This window comes from Anolis sagrei, chromosome 4 (assembly GCF_037176765.1).
Source record: "Anolis sagrei isolate rAnoSag1 chromosome 4, rAnoSag1.mat, whole genome shotgun sequence".
NCBI classification, from domain to species: domain Eukaryota; kingdom Metazoa; phylum Chordata; class Lepidosauria; order Squamata; family Dactyloidae; genus Anolis; species Anolis sagrei.
Genome location: NC_090024.1, coordinates 121821426 through 121842571, shown reverse-complemented (window position 1 = coordinate 121842571; position 21146 = coordinate 121821426). Strand labels below are relative to the sequence as shown.

Sequence of the window (21146 nt, the reverse complement as noted above, 5' to 3'; positions counted from 1 at the left end):
GTTGCCTTAGATGACATGATCGGACAAGCAGGCTGTCTGGTGGGTATTTTGGCTGTGCCTGTCATAGTCTGCATGTCAAGAAGTATATCAGCTGCTGTGAAAGTGCTACATCACCTTGTATAAATGGCATATCAAAAACATATATCTCTGTTGCTCTGCATTTTGTAAGATCTGAAAAGGAGATGTTGGGGCACAAGGTCTGCCCAGCTGGACTGTGCTAGCCAGGTTATTATGATCATTTCTTTAAAAAGAAAGAGCTTTCCTGTAAAAATGATCAGCTGCCTCCAGGCAAGTCCAAAATATTGGTGATTTTTTCCCTGGAAGAGAATTCAGTCCTCATGGAGAAGGGTTAGGAGTAAATGACAAAAGTGTTGCTGTGATCATGGAAGGCACTGCTAGTCCACAGTCTTTCACATTAACCATTCTCTGCATGGCCCTTGCAGAGTTATGCAGTGGAATTTATGGGAGGAAGCTTGAGTATGTATAACTGGAATTATCCACATTCATTCCCTGATCCCCTTTCCCTTTGCTTCCACTGTTCTCTTCTCTGTGAAGAAGTTTGTGTTTGAAAGAGTATACAGTCCCACCAAAAAAATGTGCTCTACATGTGTAAACATGACAGTACTAATAACTGGATGAGAATTCAGGCTCTCCATTAATTGAGATGACTGCCTAAAAACAAATACCTTGGAAATTCTTCCTCCCTTATGAGTATTTGACTATGATTTTTATTTAATCTAAAATAAAAGTTTCGTGTCAAAGGTTTCATTCTCTCAGTCTGTTTGGTTGCTAACATGCCACTGAGAAACAAGCCACACTAATACAGGGTGAGGCAGCATAACTTCCTTTTTCCGAAACTTAATAAAACCCATTGTATGAATCAGATTTTTTTTATATAATGTAGGCACATACCTAAAGTTTTGTTTTACGTGGTTTTAAAGATCAAATTAGGTAGGTGATGTTCTCCATTCTCCATACACTGAGTAAACCGATTTCTGGCGTTTGTCATGACTCGTGCCAGCATAGCAGGCTTTATGTTGGCAGATTTTTCCTGGATGTTGGTCTTCAAATCTTGTAGGGTCCTTGGACGGTTCACATAAACACGGGATTTCAAAAAACCCCATAGAAAAAAATCACAAGGGGCCAAGTCCGGTGAGCAGGCCAGCCACTCCAAATCCGTTCGAAAAGTAGGCCTCAGCAGCAAAAGCATGCTCCTCACTGTTCCAACACATGATGGCGGCGACTGAACTGTGTCAGGACAAAACTTTATACTCCCACCTCTCGAACGAGACCACTAGCGCTCTTCTACATCTTCAACCGACTGAATGGCGCACATTTAAATAAAGGAAGTTATGCTGCCTCACCCTGTATTTGCTAATGTCTCAAAAATCAGTTATTTCACAAGATTTGTCAAATATTCCAATATTTGTGTTGTCTTCTTTATCATCACTATATCTAATATTGAAATTAGACTGTGAGTGCTAATACTTAGTGGAAATACTTAGAAACAAGTACAGAAGTGACCATAAACTTAGGGGCAACCCTCAGGTTTTCAGAAATGGATATTAAGAAACAAAATCAATGACAGAAGCCTTATAAACAATGCAATGTGATTTGAGGAATTTCAGCAACTGTGTTCATTGTAGGGCGGGGAACAGAGAAAAAGTAGTATGTATGATTGAAGAAAGCATCATTAGCTAGAACTCTGAGCATGAGTGCTCTACATTGCATCACTTTGTAGTATATTCCACTTTGGTTTCTAATTTATTTTAAGATTTATCATGACCCTAAGGTGAACCTATTATGGAATTTGCAGAAGCTGAAAGTGTGTGACTCACTCAAGGTCTCCTAAATCATAGTCCAGCATTCAAACCACTACACTATGCATAACTTTTGCATAATTTATTCTACTCTGTTAACCATTAGAAGAATCCAAGATATGAGCTGCCCACAACAACTGGAAATCAATGTTTCTTAGACAAAAGCACATTGATCAATTTGAGCATATTTTCAGTCTTATAAATTACTTTAAAAAAAAAAGAATACTAAGATATTCAGGAGCGTGAAATCTGTGAACAATGTCACACTTTGCACCTATTTGATTCCCACAAAGAACTTCAGCAGTACATTCTGTTAATTAAACTAATTATTGTCAACTCTGAATCATGGTGAGAAAAGTAAGCAGTTAAACATACACTATATGATCGTATACGAATAACCTGTGTTATGTTGCAGTGTGATTAACTCTATTTAACGTTCCACAACAGCCCTCCTAAAAAGTAGATTTGGGTCTTATTTTGAGAGAAAGGGAGAGTATAACTTGAATAAAGAAGAAAGAAACAACTAACCCAATAAATGTATACACATAAAATAGTGAGAACATCTTCTGTATCCTCTGACTTTGTAGAAACATCTGACCTTGCTCTGCATGTTCAGCTTTCATGTTCCCCCTTTCCGCCCTGTGGCAGGGTCTGCTGCCTTCATCCTGTACTACACATAATGCACTGCCAGCACTTTGCCAGCTACTAATAATAGTATTTTTCCAATCCTGCACACTACAGTGAAACACAGTCTCACTGACCTGGGCCTCATAGCATCGTGTTGTTAATGGAAAGAAATGATCTGACCTTCTGTCTGGAAAGAAAAAGTACAGGCAAGGCAAGGAGGGGAAGGAGAAACTAATGGGTAGTGTAGTGTAAAGAGGTATTCTGCAAAGACTGAACTCTACAGAAGCACCTTTAAGGATAAAACTGTAAATCTTAAGTCTTTCAGACAACATGGCTACCTTTGCTTTTCGTTGTAATGTAAATCATGTCAGCTTTGCACTCTTAAATACTGGTGTTTGGCCCAGTCACCTAGTGTTTCCAAATTGCCAGATATTGTATTCTTGGTGTTTTGTATTGTAGTTTGAAGTCTTGGTGTTAAGGATCCCTTTTAGGCAACTTGATGGGTTAAAAAAATTTTGTTGGGGGGGGGGGGGGGGGGAGGGAGATTAAATAAAAGACAATTGACCAGTCAAAACAAGTGCAATAAAACAATCCCTGGAAAGGGGAGAACCTCCAAACTGTAGTTTGTACTAATTAACTTTGTCAATTGTGCATCTAGATAAATACAAATACATGAAAAAGAGCATTCATTGACGTGTGTAGCCTGCCAGTCCACAGGCTCCCATTGACACTTCATTTGGAGCTTGATTTTTTTTACTGTGCCTTGGGCCAAAAGAGAAGACACTTTGGCTTTCAGACCAGTGACAGATAACTGTAAAATAAATATTACTTCTGGCTTTCTTTCAGAAAAGTGTAGTAATAGTCGTAGTACTTGGGAAATAGAGCTCTTAAAAGCACAGTAGAGTCTTTATTTTCATTTCTAACATGTTGAAGTGCCAAGAATGGCAGGATTCAAGACTAAAATATGAAATAGTGCTGCACTGTGCCACAGGGGCAACCTGCCCGTGTCTTAGGGTGGTTTTAGTCAGCTAGACTGGGGGTCAAGCAGCAAGCATTAAAGAGGTTGCAGCATTGGAAATCTGATGCTGCCATAGGTTTCACACCAGGTTCCTGGTCCTGCCCAGGCTTTCCACAAGGTCTCATTTTTCGCAGTTGTGGCACCTGTGCTATGGGCTGGCATCCATCATATCGTCCTTTCCCCAACTTCAACAGCTTCATCAGTGCATAGGGCTTATTTTTAAAAGACAAATAAAAAACCTGGTTGCAGAAAGACAAACAGATAACTTTAAAATGGGTGCTGCCTAGCATACGTTTTGTACACTTTCCTGCATAATTTTTCACCATCCAACTCAGCAGTTGCAACTGGAGTGTTTGCAGATGACTATTTCTCAAACTGAAGATGCCAGCCAAATCTGTTTTCTTCTTAATTTATATTCCAAATACTTTTCCATGAAGGAGTTGATTATTAATATAGATGTTATTGCTGGGTTTGCCATGCAAAGGAGGCTTTGTATGAAAGGGCACACATAAGAGATAACATAGTTAAAACAGCTTCAGCTTTATTGGTTGCAGCTGGTAGAGCCTTGGCACAGCATAGGGCATGGATCTAAACATCAACTGACTTGCCTGCCCTCCAGTGACATCCACCCATAATCTGCTGGGGGAAAGACTAACAGGATGACAGCACATCCCCACTGTGTGACACCCATTTCTTCCAGGGAGGTGAGGCAGTATAGTAGGTCCATGAGCTGGCCCTACCCCAAGTACTTTGACCCCCCCACTTCCCCCAGTGATCTCCCCAAAGGAATATCATTTCCCTCCCAGTGAATCTAGCCCAATGTTCAAGTTGCAAATCTAAAAGTTGTGGTAAGAATGAAGCATCATCTCATACAAATTAACAACACGTAGAAGCCATACTTCCAACCTACCTCTAGACTGACTAGCCTTTTCTACCATTTTCAGAATGCATAAGTTCTGTTATAAGTACTAATGACTGGAATATGTTTCTTAAATGGATTTGAGTAGATGTTGACTGCTGCTGGCTTCTAGACACACCCCACACTTTGGGGTTGGGAAATCGTTTCGAGTTTGCAGTTGCAGTATAGCCAGCATAAAAAGTGTTGAAGTTTGCTCCAGAGCAAACTTAAATGTCATCCATCGGTGGGGTAAGGTAATGTGGCTTTAAATGGTAGTACTGTTTGTTGCAGGGGGTCCTCAAACTTTTTCAACAGAGGGCCAGGTCACAGTCCCTCAAACTGTTGGAGGGCCAGATTATAATTTGAAAAAAGCATGAATGAATTCCTATGCACACTGCACATGCTTCTTTGCATGCAAAAAAAAACACTTAAAAACAATACAATAATTAAAATGAAGAACAATTTTAACCAATATAACTTATTAGTATTTTGATGGGAAGTGTGGGCTGATGAGAAAGGATTGTTGTTGTTGTTGTTGTTGTTGTGAGCTTTTAAGTCATTTCAGACTTAGGCTGACCCCGAGCGAGGGCTGGGTAAATGACCTTAGAGGGCCGTATCTGGCCCTCGGGCCTTAGTTTGAGGACCCCTGGTGTAGATAATACTGAACTCTTTATTTTGACTACTCTTGGGCCGGAAGTATACCATAGAATGCACTGGAGTACGTAGAAAGGCCCACAAACACATTTGGGAGCATGGATAATGCACTACACCAGGGGTCCTCAAACTTTTTAAACAGAGGGCCAAGTCACGGTCCCTCAAACTGTTGGAGGGCCAGATTATAATGTGAAAAAAAAACATGAATGAATACCTATGCACACTGCACGTATCTTATTTGTAGTGCAAAAAAACCCTTTAAAACAATACAATAAATAAAGAACAATTTTAACAGATATAAGCTTATTAGTATTTCAATGGGAAGTGTGGGCCTGCTTTTGGCTGTAGAGATAGGATTGTTGTCACCTAACAACCTCTGAGGATGCTTGCCATAGATCAGTGGTTCTCAACCTTCCCCTTAATACAGTTACTCATGTTGTGATGACCCCCAACCATAAAATTATTTTTGTTGCTACTTCAGAACTGTAGTTCTGCTCCTGTTATGAACTGTAATGTAAATATCTTAAATACAGAAGGTATTTCATTCACTGGACCAATTTGGCACAAATATCTGATACGCCGACATGTGAATGATGGTGGGGTTGGGGGAGGGTTGATTTTGTCATTTAGGAGATGGGATTTATAGTTCACCTACAATCAAAGAGCATTCTGAACTCCATTAATTATGGAATTCAACTAAACTTGGCACACAAACTCCCATGTCCAACAGAAAATACTGGAAGGGTTTGATAGGCATTGACCTTGAGTTTTGGAGTTGTAGTTCACCTACATCCAGAGAGCACTGTGGACTCAAACAATGATGGATCTGGACTAAACTTGGCACAAATACTCAATATGCTCAATTGTGAGCACAAGTAGAGTTTGGGGAAAATAGACATTCACATTTGGGAGTTGTAGTTATTGGGATTTATAGTTCACCAACAATCAGAGCATTCTGAACCCCACCAGTGATAGAACTGGGCCAAACTTCCCACACAGAATGCCCATGACCCACACAGAACGCCCATGACCCATGCCGCCTGCCTTCTCCCTAGGCCGGCCCTGCCTTCTCCCGGCTTCGGGATGGGGTCTCCCCTCGTCCTGAAGCCAGGAGAAGGCGGGAGAGGCTGCAGACAGCACGGCTTTGGGCCCGCACCGCCTGCCTTCTCCCCAGGCCGGCCTTGCCTTCTCCCAGCTTCAGGACAGGGTCTCCCCTCGTCCTGAAGCCAGGAGAAGGCGGGGAGGCAGCAGGTGGTGCAGCTTTGGGGCCGCATTGCCTGCAGCTTCTCCACACCCTGCGGGCCGGATAAATGCCCTCGGGGGGGCGGATCTGGCCCACGGGCCGTAGTTTGAGGACCCCTGGTTTGTTGCTTCTCTCTCTCCTATGCTTTTATATCTTCACTGCTGATATCTTTCACCAAGGGAATAGGAACTGAGAGAGCGATGTCTCCTTCTGCCCCTCTGTTTAAACAGCAGTAATGAATGATTAAATGCTTTCAGCTGTGAATACTTTTTTCTAATAATCAATCACTTTGTTTTGCAAACACTGTAATAAGCACTTTTGAAATCTATTAATGAAACATACTAAAACAGTATAAAATGTAAATAAAACCTTAATTCTCGCTTCCATCAAATAATGTTTTTCAAATTTAAGAGTGATACTCTCCTCTTAAGTTAGATAAGAAAACTACTGGTTTTCAAGAGAAGCTGAAAGGGGTGGGGGATAATTAATTTGGCATTCTTTTTTGCTCATTTATCATTCTAAGGAGAGATATTAACTGTGATATGGGAATAGTTTGCTGATCTTTTCATAACCAGCACTGCACCAGAATCTGTACATCGATGTATTGTTGAAGATTTTCATGGCCAGAATCACTGGGTTGTTGTAGGTTTTTTCGGGCTATATGGCCATATTCTAGAGGCATTCTCCCCTGACGTTTCGCCAGGCCATCAAATGCTAGTCAAGGTGCTCAGTTGAAACATTCACACCTAGCTCCAGCAGACAAGAGTCTTTGTCCCACCTTTGTCATTCTACAGATATATAAACCCTTTTTCCTAGTTCCAACAGACCTCACTACCTCTGAGGATGCTTGCCATAGATAGAGGCGAAACGTCAGGAGAGAATGCCTCTAGAACATGGCCACATAGCCGGAAAAAACCTACAACAATCTGTATTTCCTTTTTTTTCATAAATGGTAGGCTAATCATGGATGGAAAAAGTATAGGACTTATAACACAGTTAGTCCTCGGAACCATCGATCCCCAAACATTTGTCCTCAGCTTTCCAAAACAAATTTATTTCAGATAAAGCTTAATAACTGTAAAAAAATAAAAAAATAAAAACACTTAAGCCCCTGGCACCTGACAGTTGCCTGTCCTACTAAAGCTTGACATAGGTGTGTTTTTGTATTCTATTGTGTCAAATTTTAAAAATCACTTCTCTCTCTGTTTTAGCATGCACATCTCTGAAAGCCAACAAGAATTCTTCAGAATGCTGGATGAGAAAATTGAAAAGGTAAGAATTAATAAGAAAATATTTTATGAGTTGTAATGAATAATATTTATACTGTGATGGAGCCAGTGATATACTACCCCAAAATCTTAAACAGGATTAAAGGTGATGTATAAATCCTTTAGAACAGTGGTTCTCAATATTTGGTCCTACATGTGTTTTAGACTTCAGTTCCCACAATTCCTAACAACTGGTAAGATGGCTGGGATTTCTGGAAGTTGAAGTCCAAAACACCTGGAGAAGAGCCAAAGGTTGAGAACCTGCTTTAGAAGAGTATTTCTCAAACTCTACTCCTCTTAGGTGTTTTGGACTTCAACTCCCAGAAATCCCAGCCATCTTACCAGCTGGTACGAATTGTGGGAGCTTGAAGTTCAAAACACCTGGAGGAGCAGAGTTTGAGAAACACTGCTTTAGAAGAAATGCAATAGCTATGTAATGTGACTTATTGGGACATAGAAAAACAACTCAAGAGAAACGCCAAGTCTTCTGATAAAATAATTAAACAGGGTTTCAAGTTAGCTTAGATAAAATGTCACTCCCTTTCGTAGAAGTCAGCAAAATTATCTTGTTAACATGCCTTGACCTTCAAACTGTTTAGGATTCTTAGTTTTTAGAAGATCATAGTAAGCAACCCACGGATCGACGTTATCAGGGTGTTTCACTCTGCGCCATCTTGCTTAACAGTATCGCTCACTTATTGGGACATGTGAACCTTTTTGATTTACAGTAGGCATGTCTTTCATTTAGAAAATCTTTTAATGTAAACAATACTTTGTTGCTATTATTGTTAGATGTTTATTTTGGAATATTTGTGTATATATAATTAGAAATGAAAGTTTTTAAATACTGGTAGCCAGATTTTGTTCTTTTTCATGGTCTCCTCCTTTCTGTTGAAATTGTCCACATGCTTGTGGATTTCAATGGCTTCTCTGTGTAGTCTGACATGGTGGTTGTGAGAGTGGTCCAGCATTTCTGTGTCCTCAAATAATATGCTGTGTCCAGGCTGGTTCATAAGGTGCTCTGCTATGGCTGACTTCTCTGGTTGAAGTAGTCTGCAGTGCCTTTCATGTTCCTTGGTTCGTGTTTGGGCAATGCTGCGTTTGGTGGTCCCTATGTAGTCTACGAGAAGCCTGTTTGAAATAACACCTCAGTCTGAGAGAAGCCTGTGTGAGAGGATGCCTCGGTGGGAGAATAGGTCTCAGGGTTAGTAGGCCTCTGTATGAAAAGGCCTTGTGTGTGAAGTTCCTGTGTGAAGATTGAACTTTATTTGTGTCATGGAAACCTCGTTCTTGTAAATAGTGCAACCATATTATTTTGTTATAAAGAAAAACCTCTTAAGGAAGATGTAACATTGGTCTGTGTGGTTTTGTTCGTTTTATCACTGTGGGCTACTGGTGCTAGGTCACGCTGCTGCTAATAAGTTACTCTGCTGTGCATTTATGAGGAGGGCATTTTGTTGATAAGCCCACTCGCCCAACAGAAGTCACAGTATCTGTAGATTTTTGCATGTTGTATAAAAGGTATCTACATAGATGGCAAGTTAGACCACATACACATGGCTATGATTTATTTGGGAACAAGCAGTTATGTTTGATACTAGGTTCACACCCCACTGAATGGAATAGAATAGAATAACTTTATTGTCATTGTACACTGTACAACAAAATTAAATGCCCTCCCCAGGACACACTACAAAAACAAAACACCCATCCCTCCATGTTCCAACCATCATCACATAGCCCCCAATGCCACATCAATGTGAAATCATTGAATTCAATATAGTTACAGCTCAAGGATAAAAGCTACCACTGTATATGGTACCAGGTACATAGACCCAGTTCTGGGCCAGAGTGAAGAGAGGGGAGACCAGGGGACAGTTTCATCTTGTCTCCTGCATATGGCATCAGTTGGGGGCTCCCCACCCCCCCAGCACCAACTGTCGCTCTGGGCCAGAGTGAAGGCGGGTGGGGACAGAGGATAGTTCCATCTTGTCTCCTGTGCTATTCTAATAATATAATATCATGTAATATAATATAATATAACATAATATACTAGCTGTGCCCTGCCACACGTTGCTATGGCCTATAGTAAGACTTTTTGAAGTAGAGGTAGATATCTGGACAATTATGAAAGAGAGGTACCTACCTATTCCTTCCCCGCTTTTTCTTCCCCTTCCCTTTCCCCTTTCTCTCCTTTCTCCCTTCTCTATCTCTTTCTTTCATTCCTTATTTTGCTCTTTGGTTTCATCCTTCCTTCTCTCTTTCCTTCCTTACCTCCCCCTTTCTCTACTTCTTCCTTTGTCTCCTTTCTTCCCTCCCTGTTTCCTTCCTTCTTTCATTTTTTATTTCCTTTTCTCCTTCCTTCCTTCTTTACCTCTTTCCTGCCTTTCCTTCCCCCCTTTTCCCCTTTCTACTTTATCTTCTTCCTTCGGTACCTCTTTCTTTCCTTCTCTCCTTCCGTCCTTCCTTCCTTCCTTCCCTCCCTCCTTCTCTCTTTCCTTCCTTCCCCCTTTCCCTCCTTCGTTCCTTCCCTTTTCCCTCCCTCCTTTCTTGTCTCCTTCCTTCCTGTCTGCTCTCCCCCAGTACCATAGTAGAGTCCCTTCTAACTCTATTCTGTGAGTCTATTTAATATAGTAATATATAGTAGTAACATTATATTATATAGTAATATATATAACAATAATATATATATATAATATCATAATATAATATAATATAATATATAGCAATATACATAATAATAATAATAATATATAAAGCATTGTAATTATATATTATATATAATCAACCAGTGATCCAATATCCATCCGTGTGTGTCTACACAGCCATATAATCCAGTCCTAAGCAGATAATCTGGATTTTACATGGCAGTGTGGAAGGGGTGATTTTGGGTGCATCTACACTGTAGATTTAAGAAAGGAGGATGAAGCTGGCAAGGGGAGGAGCAAAAGGAAGGGAAGAAGGGAAGGGAGGGAAGGAAAGAAAGGGAGGGAGGAGTGTTGGAGAAAAGGAAAGGGAATTTGAATTCTCAGGTCATTAATTTAGTTTCTTAAGTTGGCTTCTGTCAGATATATCTGATACCACACATTCACTCCTATTTTCTGACCATGCGTGACAGAAGAGATAGGATCCAATACCTTACCACAGGATTAGAGTCCTGGCCTTTGCATGGTAATATCACCCCACTGTTAATATATAATAGAAAATAAGTAACAGGCTATACAAATTAGAAGGGGGCAAGAGTTTCAGAGATAATCAAGGAGATAAATATTTAAGGAAAAATTAATAAGCATATAGATTTGTTTTAGACAAGACTCACCAAAGCATAACCAAAATCACATGGGCAGATTCTCTGTGGAGAATGGAGAATTTCTAATGGTATCAATTAGGCTTGGGGAAAGAGTCCCCAGAGTCAATTAGAGGGGATTGGGTCAGAAGGACAAGTAATTAGCTTGACCTTAGAAATCAAGGCATGGATATTATCCTCAGAAACTTTGAGTATGAGATGCAAGAAAACCACAGGAGTAAAACATTGAGGATTCTTGGAGAGTTGCTACAGGCGACAATTCTCTGAAGTGAATTAATTAGCCTCCGAAAGAATGCGGCTGAATTCAGGCTGCACAATCTGGAATTTGCTCTTTGATGTGTGGAGACCGAAGGGAGCCCTGCTGCATCGGGTAGCAGATTTTGGGTGCTACTGCGGAAGGTAGAGCAAGAGACAAATCTGACCAGATCCCACAGGAGAGTCATTTGTGCAAACTTCGATGAAAGTAATTGGAACCCAGCTCCTATTCATCTTTAAAAATCTCCACATATATGATGAGCCATGTTAATCAGGGAGATTAAAGATTGTCTGTGGATTTTCCATCCCTGGCTCTAAAATATCTACAGTAAGACCATTAAAAATCAGTCTGGAAATCACTGCAGTTTTGAAATTAAGGTTAGAGCACTAGCAGGAGGATTCATGTGCAATGAATGTTTGGCACAACAAGCCAAATTTCACAATCCAATTATCACAGGGATAGAAAGTAAGGTGAAATCTTCTGAACAGGAGCACAGACAGCAAAACAAACACCACTATGCTATCCAAAGCTAGCCCTATCTATCTATCTATCTATCTATCTATCTATCTATCGTACTTCTGGCTTCTTGCTGGCCAGACTTTGCCTCTCTGTGATCTCAAGACTTGCAGTCTGCCCACCCCATGTCTGTTCACAGGCTTAAATCCAAGCCTATACAGGCAATTCCTGAGTTACAAACATCCAGCTTACAAACAACTTTACAAATTTACAAACAGGGATGAGACAACAGAAAGTGGGAAAAATCTACCCCTCGGAAGGGAAATTCACTCCTGGAAGAGTGATCATTGGAGGAAAGGTGTCTCCTCAAAAGCTTTTTGCTAATTCTTGTTTCCACAACAAGCCAAATTTCAAAATCCGATTATCACAGGGATAGAAAATAAGGTGAAATCTTCTGAACAGGAGCACAGACAGCAAAACAAACACCACTATGCTATCCAAAGCTAGCCCTATCTATATATCTATCTATCTATTTATTATTTATTTCGGTCATTTCTACCCCGCCTTTCTCACCCCCTAGCGGGGACTCAAGGCGGCTTACATCCGGCACAATTCGATGCCCACAATTACAATAAAATGCAATAGCAATAACACAATAGATTAAAAACAGACAATTAATACAGTACAATATAACACAATACAATATCAACTAAAACCGCTCTATAGCCTGCGTTCATCGTGTTCTAAAATCCGTCAATCCGTTTAGCATTGCCATAGTCCTTTCCAACTCTAGTCATCATTACCTTGTTACCCTGCCAGACTACCCAAATGCCTGGTCCCATATCCATGTCTTCAGATTTCTCCTGAAGGAGAGGAGGGATGTTGACTACCTAATTTCCCCGGAGAGTGAATTCCACAGGCGAGGGGCCACCACTGAGAAGGCCCTGTCTCTCGTCCCCACCAGCCTCACTTGTGATAAAGGTGGGGCCGAGAGCAGGGCCTCCCCAGAAGATCTTAAACTCCATGGTGGGACATAGAAGGAGATACGTTCGGATAAGTACACTGGGCCGGTGCCGTAGAGGGTTTTAAAGGTCAAAACCAGCACTTTGAATTGTGCTCGGAACTGGATCGGCAGCCAGTGGAGCTGACGTAGCAGAGGAGTGGTGTGCTCCCTGTATGACGCTCCGGTGATTAATCTGGCTGCCGCCCATTGGACTAGTTGAAGTTTCTGAACAGTCTTCAAAGGCAACCCCGCGTAGAGTGCGTTGCAGTAATCTATTCGGGATGTAACAAGGGCGTGGACCACTGTCTGTCTATCTATCATACTTCTGGCTGGAGTTATACTTTAAAATGTACCTGTTCCAACTTACAAATCAACATAAGAACAAACCTACATAACCTATCTTGTTTGTAACTTGGGAACTGCCTGTACTCGTCTTCTTCTTGCCCCTGCCACCTGTGTGAAATGCTAAGCAGGATTCCCCAGCTCCCTGGAGTAAGCTTTAAGAGCATGGAGTAGTGAGCAATAAGGAGAGGACACTGATTTGTGTCCTCTCCATTTGTGATGTTGATGTATATGCCAGTTGAAGGATTGCCTCTTTGATGCGAGGGATTGCCTATCCAAAGAATGGTGCCTGATTATTTTCAAAAATGCAAATACTGAAATTGAATATCACTGTTGAAATACATACTTGATCTCAGAGGACTATGTCAGCACAGGTGATCACATGATAAACCAGTGTAAGGGATGTGACGTAAAGGGACAGTTTGACCTTTTTCTACATCATGCCACTACTTGGCTAGTGTGGGAGACGTCTAGATGGATCCATTATTTATCTGGCACAAATGAAAGAAGATAACACTTTGCATATGGGTTTTGAGTTACATGTTTGGTTGCACATACATGTACATATTTATTCCACCCATTCTGGGAACGGAAGAAAAACAGAAGTTGGAACTCCTCTAGGAACCAGCCATTTCATCATTGCCTTGGAGATGTGTTCATGAAAAGAGTCACTCTGTCTTTCAGTGCTTTCCGCCATAGCGCAAGGCAAGACTGTTTGAAACAGTGGCACTCATGGCAACCAGCCCCTTGTCCTCCTCTTTTGCTTCCTTTAGAGTGACAGCTAGAAAGTGGGATCCTGTTGTTGAGGATGCTGTGTTGCCTTAGAGACATTTGCCCTCTCTAGCCTCACACCATGGAAGGCTTTACAACAGTACAAAAAAAGTCATTTAGCCCAGAGAATTCCTGTAGTGTCAGTTTGTTTATTAATCTGTCATTTTAAAACAATGATGCAACTAATAAAAGGGTATGCCAGTAGAACTTTTACCATTCTTAACTTCTGAAAATTGTGTTGAGTGGAAGCAAAAGAGGCTGCTGTGTTGAACCTCCAATAGATCCCTATATGTGTCCTGCTGTCATGACCAAATATGTGACAACTGTGTCTGTATTTACTGATGCATTTAGGTGTTTCTTTGAGCTTTCAAGACGGAACTTTTCAAGATCATAGCTTTGCTATTTAAGACATAATATCTGTCAAATTACAAGGATTCTTTGAGTAGCTTTTAAAAATACGTGTGTTGCCTGAAATTAGAGTGGGTAGTAAGAGAAAACATTCCAGTTTCATTGCATGCTTAGGCACAGACTTCCATCACCAGTTCCCTCTACATATTATAGATGACAACTCCCATCACACCAGGCGTGATGCCTTGCTAGTTTGATAGGTTGGAATTTTTTGTCCAAACAAGCCATAGGATCTAGTTTGGGAAATAACTTTGGAAAATATTTGGACTTTTTGTTGTTGTAGTTCTTTATATTTCACCTTTCTTCTAAGAGGCTAAGATGGCAGAGTTCCCACTCCCTTAATTATTTTTGAAATAACTGTGAAATAAATTTTAGAGAAGCTGATTGGCCCAAAGAGGACCAAGGACCTTTGAGTCGAGATTTGAACTTAGGTCTTCCCACCTTAATTCTGCACTCCAACAGCTACACCATACATTCATGGCATTAAGTAAGTTCAATGGCTTCTCTGTGTAGTCTGACATGGTGGTTGTTGGAGTGGTCCAGCATTTCTGTATTCTCAAATAATATGCTGGACCACTCTAACAACCACCATGTCAGACTACACAGAAAAGCCATTGAAATCCATAAGCATTTCAACAGAAAGGAGGAAACACTAACTTACTTAATAAAATGATATATGGGGACTTAGATTTATTTAAAAATAGATTATATTTATCTTATCGGAATGTCAAATAACAAAGACGATATTAATCACGCACAATAGTCTGACAAGTGCCGGTCTGATGCTGTCTGAGATGCAAGCCATTTCTTTCATATTATTCATATGCCATTTAGGAAATACATCATGACTTGCTTACACTTAAAGAGCTTAATCTAATTTGTGTTTCAGTCTTATATAATTGACATAATGTGGGCATCATTTCCATGGCCCTGACCAGAACTAACTTATAGCTGATGATTCATTTCTTGCTTAGTGTACAGTATTCCTGTCCTGAAATGTTTCTTTTCAAATAGGAAAGATTCTGGAGTCAGTTTGAGTCTGCAATTAAACTGCAGTCTGCAGTTGAATTTCAGTTGTTTAGGTGATAGTGATGATGGTTAGGCCAAATCAAATCTTAGTGTGAACTAAGATTTCAAAACTTTGAAATCAGTGAGATTTATTTACATAAATGGTGACTAACAAATCCCATTCATTTCAATTGGTACTCTCTACTTGGTACCTAAAATTAGATCTAGTCAAACAAAAATAGGTTAAATTCACTACTATCCCCAACTAGAGCAGACCTATGCAAATAACTGAGATGTATTTATCACACCTTACAATTTCATTGGGTATACATTGGATTTTGCCTACCAGTACCACTTTTATCACCACTCCCTAGTTTTAACGCCAGCTGTTGATGGCAGTCTGTGGTTTTCAGAATTAAACACTAAACAAAGTACAGTACATCCTACACAAAGAAAGTAATATACAAGCTGGAAGGAAGAGTAAAAGCTCAAGATGAATTCCAAAAGCTCAAGGTGAATTCCAAACCAGGACATAATAATGACTCAAATTTGACTGTGATGACTTTAGGATACATAAAAGTATTTATCTGGCTCCCAATTGGCTGCTCATATTTGAGAGAAGTATTCTGTGTATAGCTTCTCCACAAACCTCCTTCTCTCCCTCCATCCAACTCTTGACTTTGGAACTTTGTTCCAAGTTGGAACTTTACTTACCTCAAACTGTGGGAGAAAGATCAGTCTTCCCTCTAAAAGATGTCCCCTCACTCCTTCTTGTCCCAGTATTTACTTCAGTCCCGTTTCTTCTGCATGTGCAAGGATGCAAAGGTGAAAAATGAATCTACTTTGCACCTTGGAATACTTCAAAGTGGAACAGATTGGTATGAAGGGGTATGATAGTGACCTATATTCAAAGATGACATTATGTTAGCTTCTTCATTCAATTAATGCATTCAGCCATGATCCATTTTCTCTGTGGTAGCTGCATTTTCAGAGACAGGCTGTGCTGAAGATCTGCTTGTCATGCTTCAGGAAGGCGTGGGCTGTATCCTCCATTTCTTAACCAATGTCTGTGTGCTCTCTTTCTTGCCTCTCTCTTTTTCAAGTGCTGTTCCTGCCTACACAAAATAATCTGAAAACTGACAAAATGCCTAAAAAGTAGAGCAAGAGCTGAATTTCAAATCAAGGAATTTTTTAAAAAATCCCCTAGAAGTTAGGTTAGGTTACTGAAGAGGTCAGGAAACAGGTGTCTTCTCCTCCCTTATGTGTTGTAGTTGGTAGGCGGGGGCTCCCTCTTACCTCCTTAGAGAAAGCAGTGAGGAATTCTTTTTGGGATACCTAGGATTGCGTCAACAACCATCTATTCACAAATGCATACCCTTTTTGAAGCCTGGCAGATAGGCAAAGCTCCAAACTGTGGTAGCTGTTTTATGTGTAGCTGTTCCTAGTTATCACAGATATCTAGACTTCTTCCAGTCTGGGTTTGGCAGCAAGATGGCTCAGTTTATCCAGGGCATAACTTGTGCTCAGAGAAAGACAAGACGAGTGTTGGCTTGTTGGAGTTTTTTTCGGGCTATATGGCCATGTTCTAGAGGCATTTTCTCCTGACATTTCACCTGCATCTATGGCAAGCATCCTCAGTGAGGTCTATTGAAACTAGGAAAGTGGGTTTATATATCTGTGGAATGAGCAGGGTGGGACAAAGGACTCTTGTCTACTGGAGCTAGGTGTGAATGTTTCAACTGACCACCTTGATTTGCATTTGATGGTCTGGCAGTGCCTGCGGCAATCTTTTGATGAGAGGTGATTAGATGTGCCTTATTGTTTCCTCTGTTGTTTTTCTGTTGTAATTTTAGAGTTTTTTTAATACTGGTAGCCAGATTTTGTTCATGTTCATGGTTTCCCCCCTTCTGTTGAAATTGTCCACATGCTTGTGGATTTCAATGGCTTCTCTGTGTAGTCTGATATGGTGGTTGTTGGAGTGGTCCAGCATATTATTTGAGAACACAGAAATGCTGGACCACTCCAAAAACCACCAAAACTCTAAAATTACAACAGCAAAACAGCAGATATTGCCCCAGGCACTGCCAGGCCATCAAATGCTAATCAAGGTGCTCAGTTGAAACATTCACACCTAGCTCCAGCAGACAAGAGTCCTTTGTCCCACCCTGGTCATTCCACAGATACATAAACCCATTTTCCTAGTTCCAACAGACCTCACTACCTCTGAGGATGCTTGCCATAGATGCAGGCGAAACGTCAGGAGAAAATGCCTCTAGAACATGGCCGTATAGCCCGAAAAAACCTACAACAACCCAGACAATACAAAGAAGAGTGTTTTTCAACCATGTTCTGTGGACTATCCTGTGAAGACAACTATTTTCAACCATGTTTTTTGGACTACATCAATTTTATCATGAAATAGTTTTGAATCAACTCTCTTATCTAATGCCCATTTCCAGAAAATGGCTTCAAATGTTTGTTTCTCTGCCCCACAGAGGCTACAACAGATTCATGGTCTTGTTCAGCAGCCTCTCAAAACACTATATAGCTTGTGTGTTTGTGCTGAGAGTAGTCACCAGAAGATTGGCGTTGGTCTCATCACTAGCAGAATCAATTTAGACGTTAGAGATGCTTACATGGTTTCTGGAGTTAAATGAATTGGTTGAAGGCCAATGAACTGACATCCAGTTTGGACAAGGCACATTATATTGGTAGTGGATACTTGATTGACTTAGGGAGTGGGATTCACTATTTTCTGGATACAATGGCATTATCTCCTCTCTTCCCCAGCAAGACTCAAATGTTCAACTTGGGAAATGCAGTTAGGTCAGCCCTTATTTGTAGAATACACTTTTCCTTAGCTTTGCCTTGTGTATGAGTTTGAGATAGAGGTTACCTGTAGTGCATTGGATGTGTAGCTGTCTTTAAATCTGCACACATGAATCCTTACAAGAACCCTGTGGTTATTATTGTCCCAATGGTGCAAAGTGTGAGGCTGAAGCTGAAAGATGTTGCTCTTTGTTTACTTAGGAAATACTGTGACTTCAGCTGTGCAGTTTACAGAACATTGTTGCATGGAGGTATTCCAAACAGAACAATCCTAATGGAGCTTGCATAAACTGAAGCCATTGTTTTCTCTAGCTATATCCATTTTTTATTTTCTGTGTATTATTTTAATGCAGATATAACATATCTTAAAAATGTTCTTTTTCCCTCTGAAGGGCCGTGATTACTGTTCAGAAGAGGAGGACATCACATAGTGCCAATTCTGCTGATCAACCAGGAATACTACTGTGTAAATAGATTATGGTCAAGTGAAGATATTTTCTGGAAGTCTTCTCAAGTGAACAGCACTACATAACAAAAGATCATTTCCACATTGTATGCTCCATTCAGTTACAGTGTTTCTCAATGACCATACAATGAACATGGCTATGGGAAGGAAGGACGGCTTGTGTGGAACTACCTTGGCTGCTGCTGGTTGAAACTTTTTGCCGATTGTCACTTTCCTTGTCCAGGAACACAGCGGATCTTTGACATTAAATCTGAGTGACACCTTGGATTTCCCTGGGGCTGTTAGCCTGTTTTCTGTTGGCCGAGCTGGTGTTGTACAGAATCTTCCATAACTGAGCAGTTGAGCCTCTTCCAGTCCGTCAGTCCAGCCGTGATGGGCTCTGGAGTTCCTGTTAACGCTGACAATGTTGAGCTTTGGAAATGGGATGCTTTGCCATGACAGACCTCGTTTCTCTGCTAGGAAGAAGCTGTCAATTTAAAAGCATGTTGTCACGGAAATACTGGCTATGGTGATGCAGGAGCAGAAATCTGTATTTTTAAAAAATACACCACTTCTTTTGCTGCTTGTTTCAATCGAGGAATAAGCTTTCAGTATTGGCTTTGCTGACCGCAGATGGAAGTTGTGATTGCAATCAGTTTGAATCCCTCTTTTTTTTCTAAGGAAATAAACATTTTACTGTTTTTAGGTATTCTTGTCTTATACCCATTCATACAGTCCAGCGTGTTAAGCAAAATTGGGGGATGGGAGAGAGGGGCAAGGTAACCCCGAGGAACTATAATAGGAGAGGATGTTATTTTAAAGCACCTGTGTGCCAATTTGGGATGTCGTGTAGAGTTTATTTTTCCATATTATAAAAAGACGAGACTCTCTCTTCTCAAAGGCAGATGTAATATTTTTAACGAATATTGTCATGAGTAAAAATAATCCTAAGGTTTTGAAAAAAAAAACACTTTTGCATTTATTTTTTAAAACACCTTTTTATCCCTTTTTATCCCTCAGTTTGCCTTAATAGGGTATCAAGATGACAGCTCATCAATAAAACTGTGTAAATTGGAAAAGCACATTTTAGATCAGTTTGTATAATTTGTGATGTAGTTTTGCCCAGGATCACGGTAGATGTTGCACATTGGAAAGGGTTGTGTTCTTGTCTGTTGTTTGGTCTTCATGTGTCCATCTCATTTAATTAGATTTTACCAGTTAAACACCCACCATCAGTACAACGAGGAATGATCATAACCGAACCTCTCAGTCTCCAGTTTTAAGGAACTGACCTGTTCCAAAGTGTAACCAATGTAGACATTGCTGTAAGGGATTACATGGACCCACAATTGCTTTGCCCTTTCTTTTTAAAGGCTATGTGTGTGAGAGAATATGAAGTAGATGAAGACTTTGCTGACATCTTCAGCCATTTTTTATGCCCCCTTCTTGTGGAAATTTCCTTACTCCCTTCAGAGAGCCAATAACAACCATAAAGGAATTTGACCTCTATGGTGTGAAATTGTTTCCTACATGAACCCAGTTACAGAAAATACACAGGGAACAGAATTTACAGTAGAAATCACATTGATGCTGTATACAATAGCTTGTTTAAATTTCCTGGAGCTCTCCATTTGTATCATCTCATCAATCATTTGGGAGTTTTTAGGAACTACAATGTGTGACATACTAGTAAATATACCCAAGAAGTACATTTCTGGGCATTTGTACGGGCTCCTCACTACCACTGTCTCCAACTTCATCAGAAGTTACAGCTTCTTTTCTGGGTCCTTGTGTCTCATTTGTTTGTGTTCAGAGTCCAGTTTCTTCTGATTTTCCTCTAGAATTAAAATGGAGGCTTCTTTTCTTCTATCTGGTGTTGACTTTATTTCCTGAGGGGTTGCCTTTTTTGAACAAGACAACTAAACTAAATTTGTAGCATGCATTACTTTTTTAAAACTGCAATTTAGAAAAGTTTCTGCAATTCTTGGAAGCCTCATGCAGGTAAGTTGCTCAATCCAAAGGGGTTATATGAAGGAGATACTAATTGATATGCTTTTACCAGGTGAATCAGTGAGGACCTGCAACAAAATGATATGCTCCTATAGCTGATGATCTGGCCAGGCTGGAGGAAGACACTCAGTGAGTAACAGAGCTTTTCCAAAAGAGTGAAGGGAAAGAAACTTGAAAAAAAGTTCTGTTTAAAACGATTTGGACCCGATTCCCAAATTCAGACTAACCATGTTGTTCCTATATAGCAGGGATCCTCAAACTTAGGCCCGAGGGCCAAATACAGCCCTCCAAGGCCATTTACCCGGCCCTCGCTCAGGGTCAACCTAAGTCTGAAACGACTTGAAAGCACACAACAACAACAATCCTATCTCATCAGCCAAAAGCAGGCCCACACTTCCCATTGAAATACTAATAAGTTTATATTTGTTAAAATCGTTCTTCATTTTAATTATTGTATTGTTTTTAAGTGTTGTTGCACTACAAATAAGATATGTACAGTGTGCATAGGAATTCATTCATATTTTTTTTCAAATTATAATTCGATCCTCCAACAGTTTGAGGGATTGTGAGCTGGCCCTCTGTTTAAAAAGTTTGAGGACTCCTGCTATATAGTATGAGATTTCTCGAGAATGATATTTTATTCACCCTTTTCTTGGTTTTTCTTACTCAAAATTACCCCAATATGATGTCAGGAGGAAAGATTTCTAGCTTCATGGTACGCATCTCCCATTTCCAGGTACTTAGTGAGAACTTCAGACTGATTACCACATTCTGGGAAATATC

At 40.3% G+C, this 21146-nt stretch overlaps 1 protein-coding gene across 2 annotated transcripts in view; it reads left to right on the top strand.

Moving 5' to 3' along the window:
* The window catches only part of C4H1orf21 (chromosome 4 C1orf21 homolog), a 125087-nt gene extending 104865 nt beyond the window's left edge, over positions 1-20222 (top strand). For both annotated transcript variants that reach the window (XM_060774498.2, XM_060774499.2), the window contains 2 exons: positions 7472-7532; positions 18301-20222. In XM_060774498.2, the coding sequence (XP_060630481.1) occupies positions 7472-7532; positions 18301-18339 (100 nt within the window). In that variant the 3' untranslated portion in view covers positions 18340-20222. The remainder of the gene's footprint in view (positions 1-7471; positions 7533-18300) is intronic.
* The last annotated feature ends 924 nt before the right edge of the window (positions 20223-21146 follow it).